General features: G+C 44.8%; 1 protein-coding gene across 1 annotated transcript in view; it reads left to right on the plus strand.

The window, feature by feature from the left end:
* Positions 1–1,618: 1,618 nt before the first annotated feature.
* clstn2a (calsyntenin 2a) overlaps positions 1,619–15,370 on the plus strand; it is a 293,892-nt gene continuing 280,140 nt past the window's right edge. The window contains exon 1 of the mRNA XM_072688297.1: positions 1,619–1,955. Within this exon, the coding sequence (XP_072544398.1) occupies positions 1,889–1,955 (67 nt within the window). The 5' untranslated portion in view covers positions 1,619–1,888. The remainder of the gene's footprint in view (positions 1,956–15,370) is intronic.

Raw genomic sequence — 15,370 nt, forward strand, 5'->3', positions numbered from 1 at the left:
GGGGCTTTTGGGAAATTGACATTTAACTAAGGAAAAGCGGCAAATAAAAGCAGAGGAAGCAGAGTGGAATGGTTCGAAATGTTGAATTACTGCTGAAGAACTGTGTTTTAGCTGGAGATCAGGTAGAGCTACTGAGCAGATTCACAGCTTGCTCTGTTCTAATGCCTGACGCTGTAGATTTACTTTTACATCCTTTAGTTGATGCTCTTATCTAAAGAGACGTCCACTTGGATCATGTCAGACAGGTAGGAGCATGTAGTGTTAGGAGTCTTGCCCAAGGAGTGGTGTACTTGCCTACCAACAGCTCTGAGAGTTCAGGGTGACATGAGGAGGCCTTCAAAAAGTTCTTCCAGTCAACAGTAAGGCTCTACACATAGCATCTACACTGCAGAACTGCTAGCAGGCACTGTAGATCTTCAGATCTTTAGATGTATGCCAGTAGCACGAACTGCTAGGCATGTTTACGATGGCCGCTATAGGTTTGCAGGTGGAATCTACACAGGTGGTCTGTGTAGAACCACATCATTTGGATAGCCCCACTATAGAGGATATACACATGGCTAAATTGTTAACAGGCTTGGGTTAGGTTTTGGCATGGGATCAAGATTAAGGCTAGGATTAGGACAAAAGCTAGGGTTGAGGAAGTTAAGGTGAATTTAAATGGATAAATAATACAGTACAAAAGTCAGAGAGCACTCATCATCAGAGGCAGAGCCAGGGACCTCAGGCGATATTACTATTACTATACTAAGATATTACTCTGGGTCCCACAACTTTTCTTAACAATTCTGAATTATTTAAAATACTCAATTTATATTTTAAGGCCCCTGTCAGTCAGAGGGCCTTAGAATTGTCCTGACTTTCTCCCCTGATATGACCGGTTGCCCATCGTTTATTGAGTTTCCAGTCAAAATGGCCATTAAGTTACATGTTCTTCATTATTCAGGAGATATTTCTGAGGAGATTATATAGAACACAACCCACTTTCCAAAACTTCAAAAATGCTAAATACCTTAATACTCACCATTAAGATAAAAAGGGTGTTGCAGTTTAATCAGAGCTACATGACTGAGTGTAGAAAAAATAAATTCGTTATTACGTCAATTCAAGTAAAAATCAATTCAGTACGAAATTATGTTTACCTTGATGATCTATTAATTAATTAATACATGATCATTCACTAATTCATTAATTGCATTGTATTAAATACATTAAATACATTATTGTATTAAAATGCATTAATTCATTCATTAATACATAATACAATTAATTAATAATTGTATAAAAATGTAATTAGCTAGCTAGTTCGTAAACGACTCCACACGATCCCATAATAAAACCTACAGAAGTGACGGTGACGTAGAATCAGCCCTGTACCATCCTACCGTTTATCCCACCCGTTCTCGGACTAGCCCCGCCCCCTCATCGATTACGATTGGCTGGCGCCACCCCCCTCCCCCTCCCCCCTCCCTCTCCATTAGACTGACTAAACTAGCAGAGCCGTCCGCTAACAAGGTGACCCACTGGCCAATCGCAGCACAGGAGGGCGGGGCTTTCTGGAATACGGGTGGAGAAAAAACCGCCTCGTCCCGCGTTGCCTCTCATACAGGCACGCAGACCCACCTCAACCGTCCTCGCTCTGGGACTTCTCTCTCTCTCTCTCTCTCTCTCTCTCTCTCTCTCGCTGACACACACTCACACACTCTCACACACTCTCTCTCTGTCTCTCACACACAGGCTACACACTTTTCACCTTCGGAGGAGAGACGTTAGCGAGTGAGAAGAGTGAGAAGAACAGAGGAAAGAGAGCGGGACTCCCTCTTTGCTGGTCAAACCAAGGGAAAAGACCGGTCGTCGTGCCTCCCTCCATCCGCCTCTCCGAGTGAAGATGCGGGCGATAGCCGTGGCGCTGCTCCTGGCGGTTTTCGGGCAGTGCGGCACCCTGGCTGGAAAAGGTGAGTGACTGGAAACTTGCTCAGCGGCTCGTAATGTGCAGCCTGTGCAGCCCTGGTTCGGGTTGGCTTAATTCGGACTCATCTGCATACAAACGCCCATGACTTCAACCCACTACAGCTGCCGAAGTTGGGGGGCTGTGTCCTGGCGTTGAGGTCCTCAGCCCAGCGCACTCCGCCAGCAGCGCTGTTGGTGCCGTTAATGGTTTTTGTTAAAAACACAAACAAACAAAAGGAAGCAGCAGCCTGGATCACCAGCTAGGATCACATCTCATCCAGCTCAGCCTGTCCTGGTTTCTACTGAAGTTTTTCATGGACTTTTTTCGTGCGCTTTTGTGTAGCTAGTTTAAGTAGGTGGCTAGTAGCTAGTGCTAGTTAGCTAGCTAGCTAACTAGCTATAGCTATATTAGCCAGCGACTAGCAAGCTACGCTACTACCTAGATACCTACCTACCTACCTAGATACTTACCTACCTACCTAGATACCTAGATACCTACCTAGATGCCTAGATACCTACCTAGATACCTACCTAAATGCCTACCTACCTACCTAGATACCTACCTAGATGCCTACCTACCTACCTAGATACCTACCTAGATGCCTACCTAGATGCCTACCTACCTACCTAGATGCCTACCTAGCTGCCTAGATACCTACCTAGATGCCTAGATACCTACCTAGCTACCTAGATACCTACCTAGATGCCTACCTAGATACCTAGATACCTACCTAGATGCCTACCTAGATGCCTACCTACCTACCTAGATGCCTACCTAGATGCCTAGATACCTACCTAGATGCCTAGATACCTACCTAGCTACCTAGATACCTACCTAGATGCCTACCTAGATACCTACCTAGCTACCTAGCGCTAGCCCACAACTGTAACGTTAGTCTGCTTACAAAACACACATTTCTGTTCGTATTTCTTGAACAATATTAAATTAAACATTAAATACAGCAGCATTAGTTGTTTTTAGGTTCTCAAGTGAACAGTTTTAAGGGAAAGTGACAGTTTTCTTCTAGTACAGCTTGTTTAAATGAGGGGAAATGACCGTTAAAGGAGAACTCCACCAAATTCCCCTTTTCTAAATTTCTGTACAATTTCTGTTTTAGCAGGGTAGTTTAGAGTGGGGTTTGCTGTGCAATGGTTAATTGATTGAGGAGAAACCAGCTAGCTAGCTATCCCCCTTCCATTTACATTACATTTACATTAATGGCATTTAGCAGAGCGACTTACAAAGTGCTTTGCTATTTACCCAAGAAAAAACCTCAGCTAGTTAGAATAGACTAATAATTCGAAAGATACCTCCAAGCTTAGACATTACTAAACACAAGACAATAAGGCGACCATAGAACTATTCGTCCAAGTACTCTCGGAAGAGGTGGGTCTTCGGTCTGCGTTTGAAAATAAAGAAGAGGAAACACTCTCGACTCTGGTGGGACTCGAACCCACAACCTTTGAATTGCTCCAGCTAGTCTTAGAGAAGTCCAATGCACTATCCATTGCGCCACAGAGCCCAACTTCTCAGCTTCATATGTGCTGAGAGTGATGACAAAATTGTGGCATTTGAGAAGATTGAGAAGGTTTTCTTTTGGGACTGGTTTTACATACAGTGCTCATGATGTACCTCCAGACCATGCAGATGGTGTAGAAACGAATAATTTCACATTGAACCACCTTTAAAAAATCTGTTCACTTCACCTTGAAAGCCTCGTTTCATTTCTGCATTGGTTTATTTGCCCATTTTAAATATTAATATTGCTTAAAACCACTTTGAGGTTTATGGGGTTTGAGGATCATAGTTTACCGGCTTGTTGTTATTAACTTGTGCATTTACATTTAAGGCATTCAGCAGACGCTCTTATCCAGAGCGACTTACAAAAGTGCTTTGCTATTTACCCAAGAAAAACCTCAGCTAGTTAGAGCAGACTAATAGTTCAAGGATACCTTTAGGGTTTAGACATTACTAAGCACAAGTCAGGAAGGTGACCATCATACCCTGCGATTCGTAAGCGGACAAGGAGACTTGTGGGTCTCCCATATGCTGACCACTGTAGTTAATAAAGATCGCTCGATACCTTTTCTTTTCTAGTACCAGCATTGAAACATCAATTATCGGCCAATACTGATGTGATGGTAGTTCTTTAAAAAACGGCTCAGCTTTAAAACTTCACGTAGGTCTTGTCCACATGCGGCCAAGTATTAAAAAAAGGTTTCTGTCAGTTTGAAAGCTGAAAACTGAGCTTCTCGAAAACCCTCTCCAAGGTGGAGATCTTTGTCAGATGGACAGGGAAAACGGAGCATGATGAAAACACTAACGTTACAAAGCATGCATGTTTTTGTCTGAATCTCAAACACCTTCTTACTCACTATATAGTGAATTACTTAAGTAGGACTGGGCAATATGGCAATATTTGATTGTTTCGTGATAAACAGTATGCTTTTCTAAGCACATCACAGATGTTGTTGGTCCTTAAAGAACACGGATCAACAGCAGGTTTCATTACGAACAGCGTAATTAGACTGGTTTAATTAGATGAAGTGCCTCAGCTGTTGATAAAAATACTACTGATGTATTTAGTCTGTAATTACTTGTATCATCATATGTATTGTGGAAATGTGTCTAAATATCGTGATATGGTAAAAATACTACATCACCCAGCCCTATACATAAGTCATAAATCTACTGCGTCTACACGCCGACAGCACTACATTTCAGATTTCTGTGATCCGTAATTTCAGGACTTGCACAGTACGGACAGGACGGGAAAACGTACATCTGAAATCTGTGTTTTTTTAATCTCTGTAAACGAGTGGACGGGGCCTTAATTCCCATCATTTCACTCAGACTGGAGCACTGTGTATGTGTTGATGTAGAGTGACTAACCTTTGAGTCATGTTACCCAGGAGGACAGATGTAGCGTTAGGACTTTTGCATAAGGACTCCTATGGACTCTCTTGCACAAGGACTCTTGGTGTCGCACGGTGGGCTTATACGTCACACCTTAGCGCTGAAGACCCCACCATTTGGTGTCGCTGTACGCCTCGTCCGTATGTTAAAAAGGCAGCAAAGGTGCATCTCAAACACTGAACTACATGTTTGTTCCTTTTTCGTCCTCCAACATCCATCCATTTTCTGCTGATCTGCCCTCCCTATTCATTAACATGTGTTCCAGTTTCTAATCCATGTTTTTAATTGGTCTGTTATCTGTCTGCAGTGCTTTGCGTCTGACTTAATACATCACAGCCTTTCAGTTCCCACACTGTTGGTTTAGACAGAGACTTGGCTTTTTCCAACGCAATTTATCTGGTGCCCGTCCGCAGGTGACAGTTAACGCGAAGCCTGTTTGGTGTGCGAGGCGAAACGACCGTTAAGCCTCAAGTTGTGTGTAAGGACGACGAGCTCCACGGCTTTCTAATTGAGTCCCTCGGGGCCAGAACGAATAATGAGACGTTAAATGGCTCGCTCGGGCACGGGTGCAGCTCGGGCTTCAGCCTCTTGCCGTTTAAGGTGATGAGGTTGTTCGTTAGCATGCTTTCCATTTGCGCTCCCGTTCTCCTGCAGTCTCGCCTCGCTTTTAAATTCAGGCGCCTGAGAAAATGACTTGGAAATTAAAACTGTTTATGCAAGAAGAGTCTCATGAGGTAAGAATTTCACAGCAGGGTGCAATGAGATAGGGGGGAAAAATACCGGCTGAATTACATACAGCTGTAAAGCAAGCGCAAGTCGATGGCACATGGTTTTACGTGCCTAGCGCACTGGTCATCTGAGGCCAGTGGAAAGCAGTGGAGGCAGTAAGAAGGCCTCCGATTTGAACATGTGCTATATGACAGAAGTGCAAGGGAATTGTTCCACTGCTTAGTAGCACATATTGCCTTGTATCACGCTAATCAGTAGAATGGTGGTATTTTCATTTGGTCTTGATAGTTGGCCTGAACTAATAAAAAAGGTATATGAATATGTAGAACCTCTGCAAGGATTTACAAGTACATAGCCACTACATGTCCACTACATAGTGCTCCAGCATCAGTCCCAGCTTATGTGAATGGCTTGCATTTCCTTGAGCCCATGTTTATGTTCCAGGTTGAAAATGGTTGAAAATGAATGAGCTAGCTCGTAACACAGTGGCTGTATTCTGGGAAGTCCCCCTTCAATAAAAAGAGACAATCAGCATACAATACAGCATCCATTTATGTCTAAATGTTCATACTATATGTCCACAGATACAAATACAGATTATCAAGGTCTGCCAGACGAATAAGACTCTCTGGAGCAGATAAACATGAACCTACTGGCGCCATGTCTAATGTCAGTTGTGGCCTGAGCATTGAGCTGTGGAGCAGTGCTGGTGCTTCATCCAGTACTTGTGGGATGAGTTGGGCACCCTGACCTCACTAACGCTCTTGTTGTCTGAGTGCAATCACATCCTCCCAAATCTAGTGGAAACCCTTCTTCCCTGGACAGTAGAGACACTTCCTCCGACAAAGGCAGAATTAACACTCAACTCTTGTACTGTCTTGTACAACACTATACTCTTGACGAATGAATGAGCTGGTGTCCCAATACTTTTGTCCAAATGTAGTGTAGATGCATTGTCTTTTGTGACTGGAAATAAGTGACAATATTGGCACAGAGTGGGTGAAAGGACTTTGGTATAAGGACTTGTAGGTTGTACAGGTACTGTAACGGCGTATCCATTTACAGAATTCAGAATTTGATTAAATAGTTTGGTGGTTTTTTTAATTAGAAAATAATGTGTCTAAAAGTATGCCTCCTATTAACATGTTAGTGTTTTCAGTTTATTAGAGAACTAATATTTTATAAGCAAGTAATGCTAGGAATTGGCTAATATGTTAGCTCTGGCCCATGTATGCTACTGTAAGAGTGAGTTTGTCTCTTAGCTCAACAGCGGTACCGATTCAATCGCTCAAAGGTGGGGCTGGGTGCTACATTAACCTTTCCAGGCAAACTTGGTACTGCATCATCGGGTCTCTCAAGATGAAATGTGCTTTACTTTGCTTTACATTTACAGTACAGCGCTCTGCAGCGCAATCGGGAATTTCCATGCAGAACCACACTGTTTAACTTAGTGTCGTCAGCTGTGTTTGCTAGTTCTGCTGATACTCACTGTACTGGGCTGAGTGATCAAGTACTTTTGAGTGGACTTTCTGATTAGCGTTTTTTTTTTTTTTTCTTTCTGATTCACCCATTAATTCGACCAGCTTTTAAGATCGGTTGCATTGTCAGCTAATCGCCAATCATATAATCAGCCAAAACCGATACACAGCTGGCCTATATTTACTTTGGCAATGATTACTACGACTGTTGCTGCTAATAATAATAATAATAATAATAGTAAACCTGGCAACAGAACAGTACTGTGAACATGTGGTGGTCTGCGTACCTCAGTAGTGTCCTGCAGCTCTGTAGCAGAGTGTTCAAAACAGAAAATAACACTCCACCCCTGCCCATAGCAGTGTTTCTCAACCCTGTTCCTGGAGGCACACTGCCTTGCACATTTTGGTGCTTCTCCTGTTCCCAACACACCTGATTAACGAATCAACAAGCTCCTTCAGAATTGCAGGGAGTGTGTTTAAAAAGTTAGCCCACTAAAAAGTGCAGGGCAGGGTGCCCTTTAGGACCAGGGTTGAAAAACACTGGCCTGTAGGGTCAAAATTACAAGTGTTGCTGCTCTGTTTACAACACTTTTCTTATGTCCATGGGGGTTAAATGACTAGCTAGCTTGCTAATGTTATATACTGACTAGCTAGCTAGTGCTATTCCACTGCTTTCTTTCATGATGACTGTGCTGAATGTCCTGTAAACTTTCCAAAAGTTATACGACAAAACACTCCATGAGTTGACCCCTATAATACAAGGATTTTAATAATTTTCTGCATATAGCTACCCAGCATGGACAAAATGACCAGACATATAACATGAGAATAAATATGCATGTATATATAATGAATGCAGGCGTGTTTCAGCCTTGCTGTCGCTGTTTTACCGGGGAGCTGTTACTGTGGTAACTCCATTAACCATCTCCAAGCACTGGTCTGTCTTAATGTCATGCAATATAAGCTGTATTAAAATGACTCCCAGCATAAGATGTTTTACATAAGGCATGTCACAAAAGGCTATTTTTAGCTCATGAATGAATGAATTATTATACAAGTGTGTAAAAGTGTTCCAGTGAAATAAATAAGGAATGAAACGGGAGGCATAGAGCAACCAGAGATCGTCTCGGACGGCCTGTGCATTGCTGATCAGTCTCCTGAGCTCACTACAACAGTCAACTAACCAAACATGTACTCGTGAACATGTCTGCTTGAATCACAAATCCCCTTTAAATCAGGGCTAACGGACATGACTATTGCATGCAATAACAAAATATATCCCACTTCAGCTCTTTGAAGTGCTTGTTGATGCTGGTTCTGAATGTTGCGTTTCATTTTGTACTATAGCCAAGTGTTGTCAAGTGCGTAGCAGCCTGAGGAGGGGAAAGGAAAGGAGGTGTGTGTGTGTTTGTGTGTGTGCTCCGTGTCCAAGAGACATAGAGACTCTCTGAAGGCCTGCATACCTGGATCTCTCAGAGAGGGCGAGGTGCAGAGAGCTGAGGAGAGGAGGAGGAGAAGAAAAGGGGAGGGCCTGAGAGACCCACACACACTACAAAAATGCACCAGAAAGGCATTGCAGAGCAAGACAACAATGACAAATAAGCAGAGGAATCCGAAAAAACAGGCCAAGATTTATGCTGGCCTTTTCACAGAAAGCCCGGCATTACCCGAGAGCCAAATAAATTGTGTCGCATGTTTGGAGAAGCTGCATAACTCAAGCTTTTGGTGCTGTGACTTGGGGACGAAGGGGCTTGGAAAATGCATTCTCTTTTGCTTTGTCTGTGTTGCTGTGGGAGCAGTGAGACGCCCTGGTTTCGCTCTGCTCCATGTGAACGCCGGCCTCACGTTCCTGTCTTTCACACACAGCAAAAGATTCTCTGTCGTTTCCGTCACTTCTGCTTCGAGGCACGTCCCTCACTTTCAGGTTGGAATGCCATGTGGACACACATCTTAATTTGAGCCTTAATTACTCGGCATGCGTCATTAGCGTTGCTGTGCTCAGCGGCAGTGGGAGCAGGGAAAGCGGCGATGGGTGAGGACTGGGTGGGAAGGAGGGGACGAGGAGGGGACTGTTTGACGGACTTAGTGGAGGAGAAGAAAAAGAAGAAGAAGAAGAGAGGGAGGGGAGCACTGAACTGGAAGGAAGCTGGGTCCTGTCACTGGAGTTTCTCGCCAGCTGGTCAGATGGCACCGGCTTGTCCCATGGGTCAACTCTGGCCAATCTGCACAGGAATAACACTGCAAGCTCGGCCGCTTTCTCATGAACACACAGACAGACACACACACAGACACACTAGCGCTCTCCACAGAGGTTTGCACTGGCCGGTGTTGTGAGAATGGTGTTGGCGCACAGGGACATGAGCCTCTGTTCCCTCACTGTTTCTGTGAAGTGGGTTGCTTTCTCAGCCTCAGCCTCAATTAAACTGTTCCAGCTGCCCATTGGGGAGGAAAGAGGGTTTCTGGGATACCATCCTCCAGTCTTCTCTAATTGGGGGTGCTGTGTGCAGCTTAGCAGACAACTGGCCATGGGTGAAATCGAGCCTGTGGAATGAGTGTCTGAGTGTGAGGGTGTGGGATGAATGCTTGGACATGCATATGGGAATAATCGTAACCTTGTAATCGAAAATCTGCATCAAGCCCGCTCCCTCGCGTGACGCGCACCTGTCTATAGAGTGAATACAAGCAGACGTCCTTCTCAGCATCTTTTCACAGGCTGCACAATAAAGCATGGGAAGATTGATCACGCCCGGCAAGCCGAGAGGCAGCACGTGCTTCTGTGAGTGAGAGATTGCGCTCCGCTCAGTCAGAAGGCATTGTGTTTGAACCCTGCCTCTCCGCACGCAGACGACGTGTTGAATTCACCGCCTGGATGCCAGTGACGGCATCTGATTGTACAAGACGTATTGCGAGCATTTTACAGAGCGTCGCCCTTCCTTGACCTGAATTACTGCACGCTACTCAACAGGAGCTACAGCAAGCACTGCTCTCAAAGCCGATGATCTCAGCCTGCTTACGGGCAGTTCCGCCGTGCACACCTCACAGAATCGGCCTCGGAGCGTTGTCTCTGCTGGCGAAGCCCGAGCAGAGGCATTGTCTGATGACCCGAGATGATTGGGTCGGACTGTGAGCTGTGGGCTCAGCATCTCAGAGAGGGGTGGGAAAGAACATGTATTGTGCATTTGATGGGTCCCATATTTCTGCTCACTTTGACGTTGTGGAGACCGAGGCGAAGCATCGATAGACAGATAGACCCATAGATGGGGGAATTCACCACTAGCTGCAAAACCCTCCAGGTTTTGTGAAGTGTTTCCCCAGGTCAAGAGCACTGTTATCCGGGCCACCTAAGTGGTCTTGACATGGCGAATTTTGAACTTTCCGATTTTTTGGGACTTTCTCTGGACACAAGCCTTCACAAACCAAACCACTCTAGCTCCACATGCAGAGGCCCTGCTGTTCAGTCGCTCTCCCTTCGAAAGCTTACCTTTTTCTTTTCTTTTTTTTTGATCTATAGCGTTGTTAAGTGAGCCTCACCCCAGCGGGAGCGGTGTGCTGCCAAATTGTAATTCTGTTACGATGTTTATTCCCTGTTGCTGTCAGTGTGGGCTTGGATGGAGGCTGTGATGTTCACTGCTGTGTTCAGTGCCTCCTCTGTCCTCTTGGCAGATGGAGGAAGACGAGGAAAATGAAGCTCATACGAGATCCTCCGGCGAGGCTCGTTAACACTGTGTGGTGGAGTCCTTCCCGAACACCAGGCACTTGATCAGCTCAGCCTCTCCGCAGTTGTGCTGCGCTTAGACTCCTGGCGTGTCTTTCATGTGAAGGGTCGGCTGAAGCCTGTGCGCCGCGGCACACTGATGGCTGATGCTGAGACTTCCTCTCCTAGAAGGGGCTTCTAGGAGAGGCAGAAGATTTGGGTGTGAAGAAGTAGAGGAAGTTGTGACTAATGGTTCTGTGCTTTACTGGGTGCATGAGACACCTAGGCTGTCAGACTGCAGGTGCGGGTTATAGACTGGAACAGCTGCACCACCTTCCCCCTCGTCCTTTCCCAGGTGGAAAAACACTACACCGACTGCAGGCAAGCTCTCTTTTTATCTCTCTCGCACAGACACGCACGGTTTCTCCATGACCATCAAAACTCAAACAGAGATAATGTGAATGCACCTTGCTGGTAGTTTTAATTACAACTCCAATTTGCACACATCAGCATAAAATATTTATGCAAGTGTGATTGCATCTCAGCGTGAGGCTTATGGGGGGAATGTGGGCTTGTTTGTGTGGAAGTTCTGCAAAAGCAACGGGGCATAAGACGGGAAGAAAAAGAGCCTGTGTTGGAGTGTTGTGTTTTTTTTTTAATATATATATTTTATGGGAGTCCTGTCAAATGGCTCTGCTGACTGCAGCTGAAATCAATAGCGCATATTTTGGCTTATGTTCTTCTAGAGCTCTGCACATGGAATGGAAGTGAAGCCTGTTCCAGACCCATACCGGCAAGTCTGAGACCCAACCCGGTCAGGCCTAAGTGGTGCTGGTCAATTTGAAACCCAATCCCATGCTAAAACCGCTACTCTAAATAAGGGTTGGGCAGTATCATACACTCAAACAGACTTCATAAATTGGGTGTACGGTGTTACTGGTTATGGTGACTAGCTAATTGTGGATGGTCCTACATCCTGCTGAAAAACAAGACCTCGTGTACACCTGGTCACTTTGTATGACTAGTGTCTGGAATGTATCCTGATTAGATTTTGGCCGCATGCGTTAACACTCTGTGGTCAAATGCGTCTCCGGTTAGCCGGACTGAAATCTGATTGCCGCCTGGAACGGAATATGCAAATTTGCTTGTTGTGCAGCCGTTTTTACTGGTGGAGTTTCGGTTGTCGGATGCGTTTACACCGCTATAACTACAAACTAACTATGCAACTGGTTATGTCGTGTTTGGACCTGTAGCCGGTTAGCTAGGCTTAGATTAGCCTAGATAAGTACCTGAGGCTGAAATTATATATGTTTAGAGGATAAAAGTGAAGTGAATGATCTTAGGAGTAACTTAACAGCTGATGTCAGCATAGCAGTTGCTTAAAGCAACATTGAAGCTGCTATTTTAATGAGAAATTCTGCATAAAGTTGTTGTAGTTCCATTGACCCATAATAGGGAGAGTAGCGGTATGGTCGTTGCTACTCTGGGCTTGGCACACTGCTAACTGCAGTATGTAACTTTGGAGGGGCGGACAGGATAACACTCACGAGAACTGCGTATAGCTGTGTAAACAGAGTCATATTTGTGAAGAATCTACAGTATTACTGTACCCTATCAATGAACATGCTTCTCTGCTGTACCTCTCAGCTCATCTAGAAAAATGTTGTTTAAAGTACATGGCTATAAGGGGAGCCCAGGAGCAAGAAATGAAATTTTCCATAGAGTTGCTTTCATTTTTTTTTTAGTTAAAAGTGCTTGTTGTATATGTTACTGTCTGTGGCAAAGTAATTCCTAGTTGTAAACTCACAGTTATGGCTTGTTTTCAGCTGACATCACCAATCAATGAGCTTCCACTGTGCCCCCACCCTCTCATAAATGCACATGGGATACATTTTTAAATACTGTTATCATTTTGAAATTCCTCAGTAATACTTTTTATTATATAGACGTTACAGATTTGGCAAATGCAGTGAGAGTAAGACCAAAAAATTGACTACTTCAAAATCTTTTGCAAACAAATCCAAACCCAATGAATGTCAAAAATCGTCTGGTGGCAGATCTCTGCTGAAGAAATCTGCATGAGCTAAAACTACAAAGGTGAACCAGAAGCGCCTGCTCATGCAAGTACAGGATGTGATGATGGAAGCAAGCAGTACAATTAATGCTGGCAGCGAGCTGCCTACCTGCCTCAGCAGAAGCCTGCTTAGGTAGAGCGATGCTGCGCCACTCGGGTGGGGAAAAATGAAAGCTTGTCCCCATGAAAGCAGTTATTAATTTTCATGGTGCGTCCTGCAGTCAAAGGCATTATCTTTCCCCATAGCCCTCGGCGACATACTTGATTTGATTTAAATGTGTCTGGTAAAATATGCTCTCTTCCATCAGATGATTTAAAAAGGAAGAGGAGAAAGGAACGAGAAAGGAGGAGGGGAGGTCTCTGCGCCGCTCCCACGAATGGAGCCGTCAGCCGTCAAAGGCAACCAGGGCACAAAGACGCCACCTCCACACTGTCACCACCCGCCTGTCCTTTCCACCTATACATATGCTAGGCGGCCCTGATTGCTGGAGCTTAGTCAACGCAGACATGCAATAACTCGTAGTCCCTGCTTTTGCTCTTTTTCTGCTGCAGAGACATAAAGTACGAAGAGCGCAGGCATTAAGCGGAGTCGCAGGGCTATAGGTTTGTCAAAAGTGATGATTTTATCTTTGGATCCCTGCGATCTCTCTGTAAGTGAAATACAGCGATCTCGGAATAGTCAGGTGCTCTCAGAGACGCTGCTGCTGAGTTATAGCATGTTCTGCACCAGCATTTCAGTCTGTCATACCTGTAAAAATACTGCACGTGTCCCAAGCTACATTCTTATTGCAGGTAAAAGTGACCCAACCTTTTTTTCATGTAATTTACCTAGATTTGTAACTCGTGTGGCAGCGGGAACAGCGAGAAAAGGTACCGAATTTGACATTTTCAATTCGGTTTCAATCTTGACCACTTTCATATGGCGGTACTGACATCTGATCTGTGTCCGAAACATGCCAATCCAACTAATTCGTAGCGGGAACAGAAATCCCTTATGGCAGCGTCGTCAGAATTGTACCACTGTGGTTTCTATGGTTACACTTTACTTTGTCTTTCGTCTCTGAGGATGAGCGAGTGAGCACGGACAGAGTAAGCAAAGAAACGCCCGCTCTCTAGGAGAAATATCAAACAAACAGCTCTTCAAAGTTGGAGTGACTTCAGGGATACTTGGAAAAATAGAAAAGCAAAGGAGTCAAAGGAGCTTCTTCGCCAGGATTGAGTCTTTTTATCGGTATGTAGGATCTTGCCTGTGGTTTTTGAGGCTGAGTGTCCTTTTAAACTTTACAGTAGTAGTTCGTTCAGCTGATTTTGACGTTAAGGCTATTAATCAGAGGACGTTTGCTGGATAAACATGTCTGTTGGATGAACGTGCTAAAAGCTGTGTTTGTTGGTTGAACATGCTGGATCTCTCTAGAGTCAGATAGATAGATATATAGGCAGCGTTAAAAAGTAATGTGAACAAGCAAATTAACCGTTCAAGAGGCAAACGAGATCTGGACCACTTGGACCACTTCTATGTGGAGTGTGAACGTAATATTTAAGTGTTTTTAAACTTGGATCTTCCAGTTTGCTTTGACTTCCTAGCCTGAGCTTCGGAAAGAACCGCAAAATTAATGCCAGAGCCTGTATTCTGTCTCTTAGTAGCGAATGTCATGTCAGTTTAAGAGAGTCATGTGGTTCTTTTGTGGACCTTAGGTTGTGTCCCTGCCTGTGCACTTGAGTTTGCTGCACGATGAAGAGAAGGATGAGTCCCATCTGTCAGAATGCCTGGCTGACTCACATTATGTCTGCTAGTATGTCTCTCCTGACCACACATGTCAGAATGTCAGAGAGAAGCTGGCTTTTTTGCTGACCTGGACAGCCCAAGACTCCATACGGCTGCTCGTCTTCTGCTCAGCACTGTCAAGACGTTTCAGGGTTGCCAGACCCTTCAGCACTTATGATGGAGATGGGGGGGCAGGAATGGCAAACATCGTGGACACTGTTTCCGAGGTCATCAAGGTTTGTGATGGCCACATATTTTGAGTGTTAGGATTTACTCATTCTTATTGAAGAGATGAGGTTGTCTCATGATTTCGTGAAAGTTTTCAGGTTAATAGACCTTGGGTTGAGAGGTTTCACTGGTTGTCAACAATTTTTTTTTCTTTTTCTGAATCAGCAGTCTGTAGTGAAAGGTTTCTGGGTTGCAAGGGCTTTCAGGGGTCGCAACGTGTTACTGATGAGGTGTCAGGGTTGCCAGCCATTATTACAAAGGTTCTCTGGGTCACCCGACCTTTAGAGAGGGGGTTTCAGCTTGCCAGGGCTGGCAATAGAGGCTCTCTTCCCTTCAGCCTGCTTGTGAACCTAACGCCAGGCAGAGTCATTATCTCTTTCCCCCATCTCCACCCGGTTCAGCAGGGGTGCTCAGCTCGTCTGAGAAAGAAGCACCGGTCTAATTGGATTTTGGAACAATCTGTCGCGTCGCTTTCTCTTTCGCTTCACGCAAGCAACCACAGGTGCGCTTTGTTTCTCTTTTCCTATCCCGCTGG

This window comes from Salminus brasiliensis, chromosome 9, assembly GCF_030463535.1.
Source record: "Salminus brasiliensis chromosome 9, fSalBra1.hap2, whole genome shotgun sequence".
Lineage (NCBI taxonomy): Eukaryota > Metazoa > Chordata > Actinopteri > Characiformes > Bryconidae > Salminus > Salminus brasiliensis.